Source organism: Rattus norvegicus, chromosome X (assembly GCF_021556685.1).
Source record: "Rattus norvegicus strain SHRSP/BbbUtx chromosome X, alternate assembly SHRSP_T2T, whole genome shotgun sequence".
In the NCBI taxonomy this organism is placed as follows: Eukaryota; Metazoa; Chordata; class Mammalia; order Rodentia; family Muridae; genus Rattus; species Rattus norvegicus.
Genome location: NC_141554.1, coordinates 15,403,045 through 15,425,983, shown reverse-complemented (window position 1 = coordinate 15,425,983; position 22,939 = coordinate 15,403,045). Strand labels below are relative to the sequence as shown.

At 40.0% G+C, this 22,939-nt stretch overlaps 1 protein-coding gene across 28 annotated transcripts in view; it reads right to left on the bottom strand.

Moving 5' to 3' along the window:
- The window catches only part of Cask (calcium/calmodulin dependent serine protein kinase), a 345,044-nt gene extending 324,517 nt beyond the window's left edge, over window positions 1–20,527 (bottom strand). For 15 of the 28 annotated variants that reach the window (XM_087599279.1, XM_087599280.1, XM_087599286.1 and 12 more), the window contains exon 1: window positions 19,901–20,441. In XM_087599279.1, coding sequence (XP_087455405.1) covers window positions 19,901–19,959 — 59 coding nt within the window. In that variant the 5' untranslated portion in view covers window positions 19,960–20,441. 28 annotated transcript variants of the gene reach the window in all.
- Between the last annotated feature and the right edge of the window lie 2,412 nt (window positions 20,528–22,939).

Genomic DNA, 22,939 nt, shown 5'->3' with positions numbered 1-22,939 from the left:
ATTTATTTTTCGTAGTCTGGCTAAAGGTTTGTAGATTCCATCTTTAAAAAGAACTAACTTAGTTTTGCTAGCTTTGTTGTCCTTTTCTATTTTCTATTTCAGTAATTCTTCCTATTTTCTATTTCTTTCATTTTGCTGATTTGGGGCTTAGATTTGTTTGAGTTTTTTATTTTGTTTTGTTTTTGTTTTTGCTTTTCTACTTCAGGTACAAAGTTAAATATTTATTTGCGATCTTTGCTTTTTCTTCATACTGACTTGTGAGAGTGTGCACACTTGCGTGTATGTACATGTGTAGGCCAAAGGTGGACATCAGGTGTCTTCTTCAGGTATCTTCAACTTACCTTCTGAGACAGAGTCTCTCACTTTACCTGGAACTTACCTATTTGGCTAGAGTGGCTAGGCAGTGAGTTCCAAGGTTCTGTCAGATTCTACCTGCCCAGGGATTACTGGAATATACTGGCACACTCAGATTTTTTACTTGGAATCTGGGATCTGAATTCTGGTCCTTACATTTGCATGGCAAGCAACTTACCAACTTGAGTCAGAGTCATTTCCCCAGCCTCTAACGTGGATGTTGAGCATCATAAACATCAGTCATAGAATAGGGTTTTGCTGTATTTCTCAAGTTTTAGTATATTTTATTTCCATTTGTCTCAAATTAGAGGTAAAATATTTTCTCTTTTAGTTTCTTCTTTGACCTATCAGTTGTTTAGGAATGAGTCATTTAATTTGCACGTGTTTGTGAATTTTCCAGCTACTCTTATTGTTGATTTGTAGTTTTAGAACACTGTGCTTGGAAAAGATACTGGGTATAATTTCAATTGTCTTAAAATTGTTAACACATTGTTATGACTTAACATGTGATTTATTCTAGTAAATTTTACATATGCACTTGGAATGAAATGTAGTAGGCTATTGTTGGATGGGCTATTCTGTAGATGATTGTTAGGACCTTTGAGTCTACAGTGTTCTTTCCTTACTGATTTCTCTTCTGGATAATCTACCTGTTCTTGAAAGAATGGTACTAAAACCCACCAATATTCTCAGTGGTAGAGCGCTTGCCTAGGAAGCGCAAGGCCCTGGGTTCGGTCCCCAGCTCCGGAAAAAAAGAACCAAAAAAAAAAAAAAAAAACCCACCAATATTGTACTGCCATCTACTCCCTTCATCATTCTAATATTTGCCATATATATTTAGGTATTCTGATGTTGGGTGAATATATACTTACAGTTGTCGATGCCATCATGATTTAATGTATTATTCTATAATCATTTATAAAATATCAATCAAATTAAAGAGTATTATAAAGACATTTACATATATAATTTAGTATAGTTTCTTATTGCTAACATAACAAATTACCACAAACCCAGTGGGTTTAAAACATAAGTTTCTTCACTTATACTTCTAGATGTCACAAGTCTAAAATCAAGGTGTTGGCTGAGGCTACCTGCATGCCTTGGCTTATGATTCTCTACATCATTGAAATGTATCATTACAAACTGATTGGTTTCACTGTCACGTTTGTTTAAACTGACTTTGATCGTGTATTTAACTTGGCTCTGATCATGTTTCATCTCTCTCGTAAGGACCCATATGATTTAACTGGGCTTATCCAAGCAGTCCACAATACCCATTTGATGTCAAGAACCACTAATTCATTCATATTTGCAAGGATCCTTTTACCATCCAACAACAGCGTAATACATTTCAAGTACACGTGGAACACTTACCAGGGTAAGTCACATGTTAGGTCACAAAAACGTATTACAAAGAAAAAAAATGTAAAGTTCAGTACTGTCATGCAGGTGGAGATTGGAGAGGCTTATGTGTGGGAAAAGGTAATGTATAAATTAAAGGTTTTTATACTAGAAGACAGCATCTTTATTAGTCACTAGTTAAGATAGCTAGTCACTAACTAACATAAGCACCATGGATGTGTCACAATGTCACAAAAAATAATCTTGTCAGTACCCTCGTTTGTATTTTAGGATGTCACACAAATGTCAACCAAGTGAAATAAGGGCCCTCAGAGTTGCCTGGCATAGTATATAATTATTTCCTTAATAGGTGAATACCTTTTAATTTGGAAACTATTAGAAAATAACTACAGAACTGGAAACAGTAAAGAGGGTAACCATGGGTACAGACAGCTTCACAAAAGGTGAGCTACTTGCACTGTGCTTTCAGACAAGTGCCATGACTATGTGTGCATATGCTCATATATAGTAACATCTATTATGACACTATAAGTAGTTCCAGTGAGAACAGAAGATGAATGGTAAGAAAATCAGAAAACTTTATATAGAAAAAAAAACCATAATGCCTTAGACCAGAAACTAAAAACCTATATAAAAATTGGCTTGGCCCCTTCTACCTATGTAAATCTCGTAATAGCCAGTAAAGCCCCAATTTCATAATTTATAAGACACAACCTCTAATATCACTTACCACTTTCATTTGAGAATGATTTGAAAAATAGGCTGGGGGTGTCTCTTAATGTAACAGTTAGATAGTAGTAAAATGCCATAAATCAACATTACTCCAACTCTTCTAGACTCTTTTTGGTTTTTAGGCTGGGCGCTCGCTCTCTCTCTGTCTCTCTCTGTCTCTCTCTGTCTCTCTCTGTCTCTCTCTGTCTCTCTCTGTCTCTCTCTCTCTCTCTCTCTCTCTCTCTCTCTCTCTCTCTCTCTCTTCCTTACTTTCTTTTCTTTTTTGGTCCCTATTATGAGTCTCAAATCCTCTCAATCAGTGTGCTATTTAACAAAATTGTGGGTGATGACAAAAACATTCCACATCTGTGCTAGCAACATGTAGCCACTAACAACGCATAGCTATTGAGCATGTGAAGTGTGGCTGGCATGACTAAAGAGCTAAAATTTTTAAAATAACATTTTTATTGAGATATCCGCAAACAATAAAATTTGCTCTTCTGAACTATACAATGTGGTGGGCTTTAGTATATTCAAACTTGTGCCTTGATGAGTAAGCAGTATCCTGGAGGCCAAAGAAGACATCCCATGATCACTGACAGTCACTCTTCAGCCTGTCTTTCCTCCGCAACTCCTGGGAACCACTAATTTGGTTCTTCTATCAAAAGATGTATTTATTCTGGAAATTTATATCAACACAATTATACACCAAGTATAATTTTCTTTCATTTATCACAAGCTTTAGAGGGAAAACTTTTAGAGTTGAAAACTGTGTAAATACTTCACTCCTTTTATGGCCAAATAATAATAATTCACTGTGCAATTACTAAATTTTCTTAACTGTTTATCTACCAATGTGCACTGGAGTTGTTTCTACATCTTGTCCATTAAGAATAATGTATATATGAGTATTTTTTATATGAGTTTTGTGTAAATACAAAATTTCTGTTCTCTTAGCTATATACCTAATAAGGGAATTGCTGGGTCACACAAAACTTACTTTTTGAAGAACTGACAGCATATTTTGTACAGTGGCTGTACCATTTTATATTCTCACCAATCTATAATCTTGCTATCATTTGTCTTTTGCAAATCAATTACGCTTGTTCTTAGACAATTTCATATATGTGTATAAGGCATTCTAGTTACTTTCTCTTCCCACTCTCTTTTATCTTCCTCCCATTCAAATGAACCTCTCTTCCTTCCTCCTAGTCTTTTTCCCAGATTCCTGACTTTTCGTTTTATGATCCATTTAGTTTAACCAGAGCCTCCTGTGCAAAGCAGATATCCATCTTCTTAATTCTAACCATCCTAAGTGTAAAGTGGTGGGCACTATGGTTTCTTTTTTGCATTTTCAATGATTTTAGTGTTTGTACACTTTTTCCTGAGTCTACTGGTGGTAAGTTCTGTTTAATGAATTATATTTAATATTGACAAATCTAAAATAGCTGTATCCTAGTAGCTACTGTATTACCTACCTTTGCACAAGGTCAAGTTGGGCTAAGTAGTTGACTGAAAGCAAGTCTAGCCACATGGGTTACACTAGATCAGCGTTCATTGTCCTGTGAGTTTTGAACCCTTTGGAGGGTGAACAAACCCTTTCACGGGTGTTGCCCAAGATCACCAGAAAACACTGATATCTACATCATGATCAATAATGGTAGCAGAATTACAGCTACGAGGTAGCAATGAAAATAATGCTATGGATGTGGGTCACCACAGCATGAAGAACTATAGTAAAGGGTCACAGCTTTAGGAAGGTTGAGAACCACCACACTAGTGAAAACTCTGAAAAAAACTGTGGTACCTAGTATAAAGCCTGACAGTTTGAAAGTTTTCAGAAACTAGGGAAACTAACCAGTAATTCATACTAGATAGGATTCTACCATTATATTCAATATCCACAATACAATTCTATGTTTACTAATGACCTTCAAAGAGGCATTGGGAGACTTCAACGGTTTGAAAGCAGGAAAATATTAGTACAAAAAGAACATAAAACTTGTTACCTAGAGACCTAGGTACAAAGTCTATTTCCTAATGAGCCTTATCTGATACTGCACCATAAACACTCTTAAATTGCACTCTCTACTTACTAAGAAATTTTGAATCTGAACATCATAGCCTTGAAAATGGTTCAAAAGCCACATTCAGTAGAATTTATCCAGCAGTTGCTTCTCTGAAAGGAATGCTCACCTCCCAAGGATAACTGGGTGCCAAGGAGGTGAGGAAAATTACTGAAGTTTACCTCTGAATCTGTAGGCTGTCTCAGCCGCCCCTGCACAAGAAAGAACAACACAGCACAATCCAGCATTCCTCTTACTTAAAGTGCAATGTGATTTACCAAACTTTTATCATCACCCACTGTCTCTGTTTCAGGTTGATAAAACAGAAAGGATGAGGTGGTTCAAATGATTTTTGTGGGTGGCTATTGTAATGGCTGGGAAAATAACACTGCCTTCTTTTAAAGAGTTCATGTTTTAGTCATAGCCATAAATAATTTAATTAAAGAATACTTCACTTCCAACACTATTTTGCAGAAAAGAGTAAACCTCAAATTATCTGACAGAAAGGCTGCCTTGGACAATAGACCTGAATGACCAATTTCTGTGTGTTGGCCTTTGTAGGTGTCTCCTCTTAGTATCTCACCACTGGGATGAGGAAGTAGGGCAAAAGGTATGAATTAAGTTGATGGGAAAGGCCTAAAAATAATGAAAGGGCTGATTCAGTCATGTCCACTCTGAACTCATTAACTATGTTCCTTGTCTGGGATAAATCATGAACCAAACAAACTCGGACATAAAACAGCTCAATAACACTTAGCCAAGTCCTCTTTTCTTACTTAAAAACACTAATAGAGGGAGGGGGATGTTTGCCCGGAAACCGGGAAAGGGAATAACACTCGAAATGTATATAAGAAATACTCAAGTTAATAAAAAAAAAAAAAAAACCACTAATAGAAGGAAAATAAATACAAGCACGGAATCACACCTGCAACTAAGCTTCTGCTTTTGCTATTAGAGCAGGAGACTATAGCATAGCCTTTCTTTCAAAAGAAAATCCATTGGTTTTCCTTCAGTGATATAGGGAAACAGAAGTATCCCAGTCCATCAATAAGAAGAGTAGTAAAAGCCCTCCTTATATTTCATGTAATGCTGACCACTTAACAACTTAGAGCAAGAACAAAAGAAAAATCACTTCAGAATGGCATCCCAACTATGGACATGAACCACCATTCTTGGTTGGATATGCAAATGTTGACAACAACTCTCCCAGGAAATGCTTGAAGATTACCCAAGAGATTTGGTATCTGTGTGGAAATCATTCTGGTAAGTGCAAGCAACAACACCACTGCAGGACAAAGGAGACAATAGCACTTCTGGCACAACAATTAGCTCACAGATTCTTCAACATAGCAGTCACAAAGTGGGATTCGCCCTGAGGAAACAAAATGGCTGGAGGAATAGAGAGAAATGAAGGTTGCCATGGATGATCAAGTTAGATTACACTAGAATACAGAAATGCCAAGGCACAGCACATGGAATCAGTGAGAAACGGTCACCGCATTACTACCAAGCCTGGTACTATTACCAAGCAGAAAAAAGAAAGGGCACCATCATATGTTATTTGTATTTAAAAGTCTAGTCATTGAGTTCATCAGTTGATATTCAAGAGGAATGGGCTTGTAGAAATATGAGGGTCATGTGTAAAGGAAGATGTATTTACCTAATGATTTTAACCACTCACACTTTAGAATTATGGGGAAGAAACCATTCCTAAAACATCACCTCAAACAGGGATCAATGAGCTTTTTGTTTACAGGGCCAAATAACAAATCATCAAGGCTCTGTGGACAATGGTCCTGCAGAACTACCCAACTCTGCTGATAGCCTAAAAAGCAGCCATAGACAATAAACAGGTACTGAGCCATTTCAGTCTACAGGTCACTACTGATCTAGTGTTGTAAGTAGATAGTTCTCAAAAATGTGGTGTACAACAGTATTCTCTTGGAAATCTTGTTAACACAGTGATAGTGGAGCTCTATATTCCCAGCTTCTGATCCGGAGGGTTGAGGTGAGGCCTGAGATCTGCATTTCTACCACATTCCTACTAGCAGCTAGTAGTCAGAAGGTGTTCTACACTTCCAGAATACCTGAATTCTTCCTTACCAGTTAACCATTTGTTGAAGAGTCTAACTTTATATCTGGTTGGATACAATGTTTCCTACTTAAAGTTCCAAATTTAAAGGCTCAGTGGAAATTTTACAATTTAAGAAAAAAAGAATGTTGGGCTGGAGAGATGGCTCAGTGGTTAAGGGTACTGACTGCTCTTCCAGAGGTCCTGAGTTCAAATCCCAGCAACCACATGTTGACTCACAATCATCTATCTGTAATGAGACCTGAAGCCCTCTTCTGGTGTGTCTGAAGACAGTGGTAGTGCACTCATATATAATAAATAAATCTTAGAAAAAGAAAAATGTTAATTTCCATTGTCTTTGCTTTAAGTGTGAATTTATTATTGCTCCATCAGTAAATATAATTTACCTTTGTACAATCAACTTTTTGACCTAACATATTCTGAGTCAGACTTAAGAGACACAGCATATTATGTAAGGCTCAGAAAAATAACACAAAATCAGTTTAAAGACAAAGGCAGAGCCCAGCAAGCTGTGTGTAAAGGTACTCACTGCACAATTGTTATAGCTTGGGTTGGAGTCCTAAGAGCAACGTGGTGGAAGGAGAGAATCAATCATACACACGCACGCGTGGAGCGCAGAAGCAGACTCAAGACTGTGTACATATGTACACTTCCCAAATCAAAGAAAATTCAACAGAGCCTATTTCTACATAGATGTACTTCACTTCACTTCAACCAAATGGATGCATACAGAGAGCAATTTAAGACATTTTGAAATTATGTCACTCAGGAGAATCTCACAAAATTAACAGTTACCAGTCATTACTATCCCCTTTTAAAATGTTTGGTTTTGATTTTTATTTTATGAGCATGTGTGTCTGTGTGTACATGCACACCATGTGCACTTGGTTACTCACAGAAACCAAAAGATAGCACTGGATCCCCTGGAACTGGAATTCCAGGCAGCTGTGAGATGCCCAACATGGGTGCTAGCAACAGAACTTGGGTCCTCTGTAAGATCAGCCAAGTCCTCTTAACATCTAAGCCATCATCCAGCTATCCATTCTTTTATGAGATGAAGAAATAAGAATGAAATAATCCAAATACTGATGTCACATGACAATTATTTAATAATTTTCTAAGAGGCATGGGGGCATGTGGTTTTTTTTTCCTTCGTCTTTATTGACTTGGGTATTTCTTATTTACATTTCAATTGTTATTCCCTTTCCTGGTTTCCAGGCCAACATCCCCCTAACCCTTCCCCCTCCCCTTCAATATGGTGTTCCCCTCCCCATCCTCCCCCATTGGCGCCCTCCCCCCAACAGTCTAGTTCACTGGGGGTTCAGTCTTAGCAGGACCCAGGGCTTCCCCTTCCACTGGTGATCTTACTAGGATATTCATTGCTACCTATGAGGTCAGAGTCCAGGGTCAGTCCATGTATAGTCTTTAGGTAGTGGCTTAGTCCCTGGAAGCTCTGGTTGCTTGGCATTGTTGTACATATGGGGTCTCGAGCCCCTTCAAGCTCTTCCAGTTCTTTCTCTGAATCCTTCAACGGGGGTCCTATTCTCAGTTCAGTGGTTTGCTGCTGGCATTCGCCTCTGTGTTTGCTGTATTCTGACTGTGTCTCTCAGGAGCGATCTACATCTGGGAAGCTGAGGGAGTTGAATCTCCGTATGAGGTCTGCCTGGTCTACATTGTGAATGCCAGGCCAGCCAGGGAGACCTTACCAAGCAAATAAATATTTTTAAAAATAAAGTTTCTTTTGAATACTTATTTCTCTTGGTCATTTATTTTTTGGAATGGTGCATTTTACGCGAGGTTCTTACTCTGTAATTCAGTCTAACCTTGAATTTACAGTAATCTTCCTGTCTTTACCTCCCAGCTGCTGGAATTGCAGGAATGAGCTGTGGTGCCTGGATTGCCAATTCCTAAATTGCTCTTTTTTGTGCAAATCCAACTTCCAGCTCTTTATGTTTGTGTCTAGGAAAGGATCTGGAAATGAGAGGAATTGTGTTAATAAGGCCATCAAGTCCATATTCATATTTGTAAGCCTAATACTGAAGCTACCAGGGTGAGTCTAACCAAGAAGCCTGAGGCTCCAGATATCAATTTAAAGCCCACTAAACCTTTAGGATAGATAAGTAGGTCATAGACTCTAAAGTATGATCCAGCAGTGTAAAGGGGACACTCCAGCATAGGAGAAACAGTAGTACTGAGACTCTAAAACGTGTAGCAGCAAGCTTGGATGCTCCCTCTTCCAATTTCCAGGTTTCTCTGCAATGACGATAACAAAGCATGCTCGTGTGAACAGACGTTTCCACAGATTGGTTTAATAGCCACAAAAAATCTTTTTAAAAACTTTTCAGATTATAATTACACCTTGCCTTTCCCTCTCCTCCCTCCAAATCTCCCTTACAGCCCTCCTGACTCTCCTTCAGTTTCATGGCCTCTTTTTTCACTAATTGTTCTTGTATGTATATGTGTAGAAATACAATATAACCTATATGTAAGTTTTCAGGACTGACTGTTCAGCACTGAACAACCAATTGTGTGCTTTCCTCTGGGGAAGATCACCTCTCCCACTCCCAACTTTCCTCAGCTGCTTCCAGTTCTTTGTGTGGGGTTGAGGCCTCATGGGCTTCTCTCCTCCAGTTTGGCATGCTCATTGATGGCATCCTTGTTCAGATCATGTCTGGCCAGTCATATTGGTGAGACTTTATGAGTTTATCTTCTGATGTTAGTAGGAGACATAACCTCATTGGTCTTTAGCTCGTACAATCATCAAACTTCCAGGTTCTTACTATCTTTTCACCCCCTCTTCCTCAATGTTCCTTGAGCCTCAGGTGCCAAGAGTGCTTTGTAGATATAACCATTGGGAGAAATCTTTTTAAAAGAAAAGAAATAGGGGCTGGGGATTTAGCTCAGTGGTAGAGCGCTTACCTAGGAAGCGCAAGGCCCTGGGTTCGGTCCCCAGCTCCGAAAAAAAAAAAGAACCAAAAAAAAAAAAAAAAAAAAAAAAGAAAAGAAAAGAAATAGCATAGGTTACAACATGTATGGCTAGTAAAGGGTCTTCCCCCCACATCTTAGCATGACTTAAAATATGTTGATTATACTATGAGATAATTATATTCCCAATTTGATCTGTTATCCAAATAGTTTAGTAATAATTTTTTCAAATTCATATGAAATATAATTAAGAATGGTCTCAGTGAAAAGAACTTCCTGTTTTACAAGCATCTAATTACTTTATGAATAACTTAATTTAAAAGAAAACATTATGAAAAAGATAATCATGCTAGAGTTATGACTGAGTGGTTAAGGGTAGAGGACCCTGCTCCAGTCCCTAGCACTTCTCTGGCTACTCATAAAACTAAATAAGTCTTTTAAAAGATAGTATCAAGGTAGGCATGGTAGCCCATGCCTTTAACCCAAGTGTACATTGTTGTCTACAAGCAGGTGAAGGCAGGCACAAGATAAGGCAAGGTCTGTGATTGGGCAGTGAAAAAGGCAGACACAGAGTTTTGAAGGGAGGAGAGAGAGAGAAAGAGAACCAAGATGGAGGAGAAGGACGACCCAGATCTGTGTGGCCTTAAAGAGCCACAAGTAGTTATGAATATTTCATAAGAGATGGATTATTACAGGACAATTTGTCTTATCTAGGTGGAGAGTTTATATCACTATCAATTGGTTGTGAGTTTATTGTCCAGACGTTTTGTGGAATTTGAATTTACTGATATAAATTTGATTGATAAATTTTAACAGGTTACTGGGAGTTGTGACTATATGGGCTCAAAGAGTAGCCAGCAGCAGTGTGGGATGGAGATTGGGAGTTTAGCGGGTGAGACACTTTGCTGATTGAGATGAAAATACCCCACAGATGCCATGTGGCCCAACAGAGCCCATAACAGCGTGGGTTGGTAGTCTTTTTTTATTATTTACCACTACACCAACAATCAAGAGGCAGAGACATGTGGATGTCTGTGAGTGAAGCCAGCCTGGTCTACAGAGTTGAGATCATGTCTCAAAAAACCTGATAATCTCAAATTTAATAGTATATTGTACTGCTAGACTAAATGCCTAATTAAGATAATAATATTAAGCCTAAGTAGAAGATGGGAAATTATTCATATACAAATCATTTCGGACAATTGTCCTTTTAAAGTAATAGTTTAAGGGAAACAGGTGGAGTCAGTGAAGCTGCTAACCTAAATGATGTAATATAAGTAACACTGTCCAAGGAACATAAGAAAAGACACCCTTTACTCTCCTCTGAAGCCAATCCATTTCCATACAGGTGCTCTAAGTAGACCGCGCTCTTCCATCACGATGATCATTCTTCTTTTTGTATAAAATGAAGTTTATTTGGGGGCATGGGAAAGCAGGTGAGAGGGGAGTATGGGAAAGAAATGAGACAGAGAGAGGAGAGTGAAAGAAGGGAAGAGACTGGCCAGGAACTAATGGACAGATGGGGTGCACAGGGCAGAGAGAGTCAGGATGATCACACAGAGTGTGGGTTTAGACACTTTAGAGCCAGTGCCCAATCTTTCAGACTACTCATTTGCCCCCAGTTAAGATATGGAAACTGCTATCATAACAAAATTTGGGAAACTACTACAGCATAAATTTAACAAATCATGTATATATTTAATGCTTAAAATACATATTCCAGGATCTTCCTTTTCTTTTAAACAAATTAGCACAATTTGTATTATATGTATATATGTACACACAGCAGAAAACAACTTGCAGGAACTGATTCTCTCCTTCCACCATGTGAGTCCCAGCAGGAATGAAACTCAAGTAGTCAGGCTTGGTGGCAATACCATTACCCTCTGATCCACTTCAGCAGTCCTAGAATTTCCTTTTCTTCCTCATGAAATCTCACATTATAAACAATTAATTCTTTCAAATGTCCAAATGCAAAGGTATGATATAAAACTCTTTTAACAAAAATTTTGGAGCTTTTAACCACACTGTAATACTACAACCCCGGAAAGCCTTGCAGATAAATTATGAAAACACAAAGAATATCTTTTGTAGCATATAGCATTTTTTTTGTTAAAACACACTAGGTACTCTTGAATATAGTTTTATATTCCTAAGAGTTATTAGAGTTCCTCTATCTAAATTTATCTACTCTTTTTTAGAAATGAGGAAGCAAGCCTAAGATTTTAAGAATTAGCCAAGGACTAACAAAACTTTCAAGTTTCATGTCTGCTACAAAGATTTCCTCAAAAAGATTTTCCTGCTAGGTTGTCACACTATCTCTGGATTTCTCACAATTCAACAACTACTGATTTTTCTTTATGCTGGTTAAAGAACTAGGCACAGACAGCATCATGAACAAGTCAGGTGTGACTCTTGCCTTATTGCCTTATCGGGATTCAAGAATCTGTGTGATATGGTCTAGATCTAAACATCTGTCTCTTATTGACAGAAAGCTCCTTGAAGCTGGAGAATTCAAGTGTTTGCTGGATGATGGTGGTGGTGGTGTTGATGATGATGCAACTAAAATAAAAACTGCACACATTTCCAAAGATTGTATTATTTAATCCTCAAAATCCTCCTCAGAAGACTATACTACCATTTTCATTTTACAGGTAAAGGAACTAATGATCAGAGATGTTAACTTATTTGCCCATAACTTTACAGCTACAAATGAATGAATGAATAAATGATAATTTACCTACACCATAGGAATGTTCATTTCAAAATATTATTTATGTAAGAGAGCATGTGTTTAGCATTGAGAAAGAACACATATAAAACTGTTGAAACTTGCATACAAAGTGTCAAAAGAAATTTGAGTATGGCAGAGGCATTCTACAAATAAAAAACATTCAACCTTCACTTTACAATCACTAATCTATGCAAATAAATAGCTTGTGAAGCAGCTATCATTCCTTCTATAAAGACAAAAATAAACCCAAAGGTTCATTGATCAGATCTTTGGGGCTGCCTTGCAAGCTACAAAACAACAGAATTAGATATTTGGGGGAAAACAAAAAGATAATCAGAAAGGCTGAAAAATGTATGTTTCCTTAAAGTACCAATATGGATGCACGAACTACAGCAATATAATGGCTATTTGCATCCCATAGCAGCGGTAGAGACCTCTGGAACTGAATAAACCATCCCTTCATTTAATAAGCAGTAAAATCTATCTATGGCTCAGCGATGTCCTAGTTTGTTTGCTGCAATCAAACACTGACCAAAAACCAAGTTGGGGGAGGAAAGCGTTTATTTGGTTTACATGACCCAGTACTGGTCTGTCATTGAGGGAAGCCAGGGAGGAGGAACGCCAGCAGGAGCAGAGGCAGGAACCAGAAAGAAAAGCTGTTTAAGGTGAGCGAGAGGATGAGAAAGGAAAGGCTGGGAGCATCCTAGCACCATCCAAGGACAAAGAATCCTTGACACCAGAAAGAATTAACATCTCTACAATGGAACAATTTAAGGAAACAATATTAATGTGATAAATACCAAGAACTTAAAGAAAAATATAAAAAAGAGAAAAACTGTACTGAATCTTCACTTTGTCATTCAATGAAAGGCTTCCATCTAATTCGTAGTCATATACAAGCTAGTGAATCAAACTATTTTACTTAAAAGTTGGTAATCAAAATCTATAAAACACAAATGCAGTGAAAAAGAAATGTATTATAAATGGTAACTAAAAGATAAGCTCCTCCTTGTGAAAGCAGAACATCCCATCAGCCTGGCGGCTGTGACAGGTCCTTGCTCCACAGTGCAACAGCACCAAAGTAGGGTAGCGTGCATGTTCACTAAAGTGAACAGCGCTGGCAGCCGAGACAGATTCAGAAGCTGCAGTTTAGGACATGGTTCTCAAAGTCAAAAGCAATTCAGTATGTATCACAGGATATAAGAAATCATCCACCCTACCCTCCAACAAATGCCTAGCTCTGAAAACCGCACTACTTCTGGCTTAGAAACTTAGAGTAATTAATGTGGGGGGAAACACTTGCGGAGTAAAAGGGATAGAGAATGGTTCAAAACTTATTATATTTTGAAAGATGGTTAAGAATCCTTAGTTCCACTGTTAAAGAAAAGATTTATCAATTACTTTGGTTACAAATGCTAATATTTCATCACAGATCAATGGTTCTCAACCTTCCTAATGTGACCCTTTAATATAGTTCCTCATGATGTGGTGACCCCCAATCATAAAATTATTTTCATTGCTACTTCATAACTGTAATTTTGATACCCTTACGAGTCATAATGTAAATATCTGATATGTAGTATATGTGATATATGATTCCTGTGAAAGGGTCATGTGACCCCAAAGCAGTTGCAGCCCACAGGTTGAGAAGCAATGTCATAAAGCAAGAGAAAAAAGAAGTAATGAAAGAAAGAATAGTATAGACTACCAAAGAGGTGAGAAATGTAACTGGAAAGTAATCATCTTTTACAGTAATAAATTTTAAAGATGAAAATTAGTCTTATTTTAAAGAAATCCAACACGGCATTTTTTTTTCATAATTGAATCACCAGTAGAATGTGGCCAAAAGGAACAATCCTTAGAAGCAGATACAATCCCATGTGATCGTAGCCAGATCACTCCTCACCACCTCTTAAGCTCCTTATTCTCTGTGAAAAGGGTTAGAATTAAATGAGATGATACATGCGAAGTGCCTAATATTAGAAATGTGAGTCAATGTCCTTTGCAAGGTAGTCATTAGGTTATAAAACATTCTTTTATTTTTAAAGCTTACCATGTCAAAGTTCCTTTACACATAGTTAAAGTCTGAAAACATTTACAAAAAGGCAACCATTTGAACACAATCTCAAAGAAATGTGGTGTACTTATTTCTAGATCATAGATATAAATGGAGATGCAAGAACTTTCATCATAAAGGAAATATCTAAGAACACAATTTAAAGGAAATTAGAAATACATTCCATTGGGTGAAGCTTGTATATACAAGAGAAAAACTGAGGAAAGTGAACTGTGCATTTCAAATTATACACAACAAAGAAGTTGCAAGTGACAACTCCTAAAGTAACCTGTAAAAATCTACATAAAGAGATATGTACAAAGGCAAAGTAACTAAAGAGCTCACTTTCCCCCTAAGAATCAACTGCTCAGAAACTTCCCTTGTCTCAAAATTCTGTAGGTTGTCCTCTATAAAAGGACAGCTAAATTCCAAGAGGTGGAATTATCTAGATTCTTAGAAACATATAGCTGGCAACTGTGTACTGATCTTACTACATGGCTATTGCTGTGATCATGTTCTCTCCTATAATGCCCCTTGCTTTGGGAAAAATTTGAAATCATTCAGACTTACACATAACCTACTGAAAACTATTTTATATACAGTGTGTACTTAAGTTTTCAGGACAATTCTTCTGCATCCTGTAACATTCCCCCTTGGGTACTAGAACTTTAATTCGCTGATATAATCAATACATGGGAAAGCCAGAGTGATTGGTGCAAAACAGAAAAGCTGGATTTTCCCTCTAAGCTTAATTATGTATTTTATATATTATTAATCCAGTATTTATATAAGACTGCTTTTAACTCAATTCTCTGGTAGATTACATTATTATAGTCGCAATTAGAGAACTTAAAGTACATAAGTAACTTAACCATTCTCTTTTAATAAAGTGTGTGTGCAAACAATCCATACTAAACTAATGAATTTCTTATTAAATTAAGCCATTGTAGGAGAAAGCTATCATCAACAGTTATTGAAGCGATCCTTGTTCTGTGTTGCTCCAAACATCAGACAATCATCATGTTAGCATTAAACAAGTGTCATAAATCAATGAAAATCTTAAAAGGCCCAGGAATCCAAAGCCAAACACAGGCTGAAATTAAATTCTTACACAACAGGCTCAGAGACATAAATGCATAGAAGATAAAAATCCATGTTTTCCTCTGGTAGCTTAAATGTACTACAAAACATATTTATTCTACTTTGTAAAAATTTTAATCCCCTGAAAAGCTAGTCCCAGAATGCCGTTTATAGCAGCTAAGTTTTAAAACAGTGACTCTTCATACAAGATTCATTTAGTTTTACAAAATACCTGTGTCATGTCTCAGAATTCTGCCTTACACTCTTCTGTCACAGGGTCCTGGCATTGATCTTTTATAAAAGATCCCCTGACAGTTCTAATATGTAGCCAGGTAAAGCACAACTACTTTAAACTAATTCAGCCTTTTGGGACAATAATTACTCCAAAGTTGATAAATACACTTTTTGCCTTTTAATAGATTTTTATTAAAACTACTCAATTTATCCAACAGCTAATAAGTGACTATTTTCATGCAGGTTGTGCATTTAGCAATGGAGAAACATATTTGTTATATATTTCCCTGCCTTCACGAAGCTACCTAGTAGCTAGGTAGAGAGACCATAAACAAGTAACTGTGATTAAATATGTTAAGTGTTCTCAAGGTATAAGCAAATACAGTACACCTGGCAAACTTGCATGTTGTCCATGAGCAAGGATCATGCTTCATCATTCCAATGTATGTCTTAGCAGAACAGGGCTGTCAGAAGTTCCAGGTTACTGAACACTCTAAAACCCAGGGCAAATATTCATGAATGCACATTAAAAACTGTACATTGTGTAATCCTCTTCCAAACATACTGCTTATACCTGAAAGATCGTGCATGGGTTTTATGTTTTAATTTAAATGAACTCTTTTAAAACTTATTTCATATACTATTACTAGCTTTACATTCACCTACAAAACTATAAATCTGCAGAAGGAACAGTAAGTAGTTATGACAAAATTAGTTATTAACTTGTATTTGCATAATACCCTTTCTTTCCAGCAACTGCTACATTTGTTAAGATAAGAAGTTTGGGGACTAGATGGGTGTGGTGGTGCTCTGTAATGAATCTCAGCATGTGGGAGGCAGAAGCAGAGGCAGGTGTATATCTCCCAGTTTGAGGCCAGTCTGATCATATAGTGAAACTGTGTCAAAAACAAAAACAAACAGAAAAAAGAAGTTTGGGACTATATTTGTATTTGCTTCGATATCTTGAAAGATATCATATGAAAATGTTATGGAAACAAAAGTCATTTAAACGTTTCTACAACTTTCAAAAAATAAAAAAAACACAGAGGGTGTCTTACTTTTTCAAAAAGAAACGGCACCTTGCCAATCTTTATAATTAAGATACATGATTCTTTCAAAGATAGCTTTAATAAGAGTAAAGTTTGTAACAACTACAAAGAAAATGTACTGCAAATAGCAATCTCTCATGCTCTTAGCCAAGAAAAAGACACCAAAGGGGGTCTAAATTACATTGGAAATTTAAGCCAGGTGCGACTGCATGCACCTTTAATCCCGGCATTTCAAAAGCAGGGACAGGCAGATCTCTGAGTTCAAGAGCAGCCTGATTTACAGAACAAGCTCCACTCCAACCAGCTAGGGCTGCATTCCTGAGACCCTCCCTCCCTCCCCCACTCCCTCCCTCCCTCCCCCACTCCCTCCCTCCCTCCCTCCCAGTTGAAATTTCCTTACACCACCAAGTAAAGCCTAGCTCATAGAAGATGAGTGAGTAGGTGGGTGGGTCGAGGAGTGAGTGGGTGGCCAATATGTCTTAAAAACTGAAACCTATTTTAAAGAAGCTTAGTGAAAATTTAAAACTCTTAAGACATTGTGGTGTAAGCACAATTTGTGATACTAATCTGACACAAAAGAAAATCAAAATACTGTGGAGTCTGGATAGAAATCAACAAGAAGATTTTCAGATTGAACAATGATCTGCAAAGCCTATCTGTTTAAGCTCATAATTGAACAAATTCTAAGTTTAAATGTATGCTGTCAAGGTCTCTGAAGAAAAAAGAAACCTCAAACGAATTTCAATTTCAGGATCGATATATACTGACACAATTTACCGGAGAAACCTTCAACCTTTGCCCTGGGTGAAGAACACCATCATTACATTCTTTAAGACTGAGTCTATCTTGGATTCATTATTTCAAGGAATGGCATTTTATAAATGACACCAAGTCAGATTTTGTAGGATAGGAATAAAATCTCACAGTTCACAGTTGTGCAGGCAGCCACTGACTAGGTAGCCTATCAAAATTAGCTTGCTCTTCCTCCTTCTGCAGCTGCAGAACAGAATGGATAAACTTAATTCTTCCAGGGGTGTCTTCTGAAAATATTTTCTCAATTTTAAGTCAGCACAATACAGACTACTAACATGAAGCTGACCACTTTTGAAATCTACACTGTCATCCTTTCAGACCTGAAGGAATCAGAACCAATCACCAAAATTGATTCAATGACTGCTATTTCCATCACCATAATTTAATATGCAAACATCTTAATCCCAGTTTCCAATGACTGACTTCAGGCTCACAACAGCTATAACTAAGATACAACAAGTATCACTCACTCTCACAGTCATTTTGGTGGTTTTTGAGAAACATCTAATTTGCCTTCTTTGTGTCCCCATAACAATGAAGAAATGAAGGAGATTTTTGAAAATTTTCTCTCCAAAAATGTAGCAGTCCACTGTGGCTATTAACCACTTGAAATGTGGCTAATCAAACTGAGGCAATATATTTTGCATTCTGCTTAATTGATTAAAATTTAGAAATAGTAAATTCAGTTACTGGAAAACTTTTATGTATGTTTGGAACAACTTGAATATGTGAACCTACTTTTTTGCATATGCAAATTTTATGAGACCTAAATACAGATCAAGTACTTCTGGTAAAAATTTAGCTTGGCGTCAAAATTGAGATGTTCGGTTAGTATAAAACACACACTGCATTTCAATGGCTTAGTAGGAAAAGATGTACAGTATGGCAAAAATGTTCAAGCTGAGATCACTATATATATATATATATATATATATGCATATATATCACATAAATATTTTACTAAAATTCCACCTTTTTGTTCGACATCTTTCTAAAGTGGCTACTAGAAAATGATAAATTACACGTGGCTCTCATTAAATAGCTTTGAACAGCGCTGCTCTGGGCACATCCACAAAGACTGGAGGAGACACATTTGGACATCCTCCTCCTAACAGATAGGCTGGTCACTGAACAATGGGGCAAGGAGCATTTGAGTCTAAGAAAAGAGTGTAGCAAGCTCTACCCACAATTTCTCCATGTGTAATGCCTCAATATGGAGGAAAAAAATGAGTTACCCGTACTCAAAAAATTGAAACTGAGTATACTGCAGACAACTTAAAGAGGTAAATGCAACCGCTCTGTCTTGCTTTCATTTCCCAAGTGTGGACCTTAAAATAGACAATAAAGCACCGCTTCCAAAATGAAGTAAAATATTCTAATACTAGCTATCTAATGAGCCCCAGTAAATAAGCAAAAATCGCTCTTAAATCTTATCTCAACTTCCAAAGCCAGAGAATACACGCTGAGCTAGGAAATCAACTTCAGATTGCCAGCATTTCCCTCACAAGCAAATTAGCAGGATTGTGCACTTGGAATATTGTTTGACAAGAATGAAAAGGAAACAATTCAAAACAGATTTCAGGACTGGACAATTAGATGAGGAACTGCAGATTTAATTCTCAATCAGCACTGTGATTAATCTGATTCCCTGCTTTTCCCTAGAGTAATTATACAACACAGACGAAAGGATGAGCATTTGGACTGTCAGTTCTATATTCTAGACCAGCCCGGTGACTCAAAGCAGACGGCTGTACCACGCTAACCACCATCCCAACAACAGTGGAAGGGAGCCTCGAGCACTGATTGTACAGTCATTGCATAACGAGACATTAAAATTTTGGGTGCCCCTAACTCTTTCTATGTTCGTCTATGGCAGATGAAGAATTTGCTGAAACTGGACGCATCCGTCTTCAATGACCCTCTTAAATACGGGCATGGGGTGAACACAAAGGCATCTGTCTAATATCCTGGCACAATAGACACACACCCCACAATTAAAAACCCCGGACGCGCTCTCTCGCCCTCTCCACACAAGCACACGAAATGCAGACTGCTCTTTTTGGAAAAGGTCTATGGTACAGGAAAGGTAACAATAACCCCAACTGTTCCCAGGAAGCAACTATAAAATCGGTCCTGCCACGTCCCTGTCTAACCGTCAGATAAAATGCAGGCAGCCCGCCCCACGCCTTATGGGGTGGCCGACCGGGGCTCGGTGGCCTCCACGGATCGCTGAGAAGCCCCCAGACTCCCTCCTGGCAGGAGATCCAGGTACACGTCTATAAATACTCCAGGGTGAAGAGGACAAGGGAGACAGAGGGGAGGGAGAGAGGGCAGGGGGCAGGCCCGGAGCGGGTGCGGGAGGCCCCGGGCATCGCTGAAAAGCATTTTTCCACACTCCCGCTCCCTCGCGTGGAGACTCACTTGCCGATCACCTCGCACAGCTCGTACACATCCTCGAACAGCACGTCGTCGTCGGCCATGGTCCGGAGGGGACAGCGGCCGCAGCGTGGAGGGTTCTGAAAACTGGGTTGGGGGCGCCCAAGAGCTCAGTGCCCGGCTCCGGGCTCGTGTCCTCCCCTCAGGACCCGCAAGCCCTCGGTGCTGAGGAAGCTCGACCGGGGCCGCGAGGCCCGGAGACTGCAGCGCCTTTCCTCTGCCGGCTGCCGCCCCGGCGCGGGCGGCGGGGCCGGGGCGTGGGAGCGAGGGCGGCCCGGGCCCGGCGCCGCCCGCCCGCCCGCTGCTCCTCGCGCGGTTGCTGGCGGCCGCGCTGCCGGGGCGTGCGGACCCTCGGGGACCGCGAAGCACCGCACTCTCCGCTCGTCAGCCCGCGCGGGCCGCGAGGCCGCGACCGCTCCCTCTGCCCGAAACCGGCTCCGGCGCGGCGCGGGGCAGCTCGGGCTACAGGGGGGGCCGCGACAGCACCATGGAGGGAGGATCGTCGCGAAGGGAGGTGGTGGCGGCTGATCCGCGCTGGGGACCAGGAGGCGGCGGCAGAGACGCTCCCTCCTCCTTCTCTCCTCCTCCCTCCGCCGCCGCCCGCCCGAGTGTGGGAGGGGGCTTCGCGGGATGAGAGTTCAGTGCGGGCGGGAGCCGCGACCGCTGCCTTCAGCTCCTCCCCTCAGCCTCAGCAGCCGCCTGGCTCCTGAGCGCTGTACACCCGCCTCCCGCGGACAAACCCTCCTCCCTTTCGGCCCGCAAGGCAGCGAGACCTGCAGGCCCCGCCCCTCCAGCCCGTTGGGAGGCGGGGACCGCGGAAGGAGGCGGAGGAAGGGAGGGAAAAAAGAGGCGCTCCCAGTGGCGCCTGCGCGCAGCGCCCTCAACGTCACGGAGAACCGGCGGGCGCGGGGAATCTAGAGGGCGCTGGGGGTCGGCAAGCGGAGCTTCCCGGGTTGCGGGTTGCAGCTGCTGAGGTGGGGCTGGTGCAGGTCGTCGCCCCTACTCCCAAGCCGCAACCAAGGGGAGAAGCGACAAAAGGTCCACAGCACTGTGCACGTTCTTGGACGGCGTGCTCAGCACTCTGGCAGCTTTCCCTCTTCTTTCGTAACCCCAGGAAGCCGTTCCCAGGTTTTTGCTGGGGAGAAAAAAAAAACCCCAACAACTCAGGGAAAGGGTTCTAATGAATGGAAAAGCCAGAGAGGAGGTGGAGAGAGGTTGTCACTCAAGACCGTGTTTGGCGGCGGAGGATGCTTTTAGTGCCACCCTGCCATTCCTTAATGAAGATGAGGGCTGGGGGAGGGGGAAAATTGTCCAAGGAAAGAACCGAACAAAAACTGCAGAGGAAGGTGTACCACAAAAACTAGCGAAACAGCTTCTCCTACTGCCCGCTCCAAACTCACCAAATATCTATGCAGTGTCTATTGCTGCTAGACAAAACCTAGAGACGGACCAGAAAAATAGTGACATAAAGCGACTTTAAATCCATTGAACATTGTTCCCCAGCCCCAGCATCGACTTTGTTTACTCCCTATAAGTGTTGGAGTTCTTCGCATAAAAATGCAACTAGAGGAAAGGGACACACAGGGTCAGCCGCGGAGTAAGGCTGTGGGTGTTGCCGCTGTGCTAGGTTGTATGCAATATGAAGATTCTGTTCAACTGAGCATGTGCAGAATGAGCCAACGCCACCAGACAGGTATATGCCTCAGTTGAAGACCAATAAAAAAGGAAGTCTTTGTTCCTCCGCACAGCAGAAGTGTCCAATTAGTTCATAAGTCAGCTCTCCAGAAATCATCTGTTAAAATTCTCAGCGCGGTATTTTTTAAACTAGTATTTACCAAAGTGCAGGGGGCAGGGTGAAGATTCAGCCTATTTCCCTTTCAAATACAAAACAAAAAACAAAAAACAAACAAACAAACAAAAACGATCTGCACAAACCCTTGGTCCGTCCCTCGAGAGGTTGGGTGATTTGCTTGTTAAATATTTGGGAGCTTAACCTTTTCTTTCTTGCAAATCAGAGGAAATATAATTGCATAAATATGTTTTCCTCCTTTCCCAAAGATTTTGTATTTTCTCTAAAGAAAGGGCTTCAGAGCCCAAAACACTTTGTCTTCTTTCGGGGGTCCAACAGTTACAAGTCGCTTACCCCAACCTATCATGTGTCCCTGCCACCTAATGAATAAGGCATCATCCACTCTCCTCTGAATTGTACATAAATCCTCACAAGTCACCTTGCCAGCTTAGCTTCTTTGCTCCTGCCAAAACAGGAGCTATGTCGAGGCTTGCCTACTTCAGTTTGGAGTTTATCTTTCATGGAGAATTTCTCTCAAAAGTAGAAATGGATGATTATTAAGCAAAAAAGGGAGCCCAGGTGGGAAAGAAAGGTAATGGCAAGGCTAAGCCTGGTCTCTGCTCATGGACTTCTGGTTTAGATCTGAAAAGAGTCTTAGTGGTTAAGTGGTCCAATTCCCTTATCTACAGCAGTGGGGGGTTTATAGGTGGATTGCCTGATCAAGAGCTACCCCACACCTCCACTATTTGATAGCAGTTTTTCTAGGTTTGCTGTGGGATTATGCTTAATCTTTGTTGGAGAGGTGGATTCATTAAACTAACCAATACACAACCCCCTCCAGAGGTTGGCCTAATCTTATCAGCTCTTGACACTTCCTGGTCGGCCTTGCTTCCAATCACCACAAAGTTCAAAACATTCCCTCCAGCTAGGACGTATATCTCCTAGCTCCTAGGGTGGTCTATCAGCTACACAGAACATTCTTAGCAACCCACAGCTACTAGAGTTTTGTCTTAGTCAGGGTTTCTATTCCTGCACAAACATCAGGACCAAGAAGCAAGTAGGGGAGGAAAGGATTTATTCAGCTTACACTTCCACATTGCTGTTGAAGCTGTTGAAGGAAGTCAGGACTGGAACTCAAGCAGGTCAGGAAGCAGGAGCTGATGCAGAGGCCATGGAGGGATGTTTCTTACTGGCTTGCTTCCCCAGGCTTGCTCAGCCTGCTTTCTTACTGAACC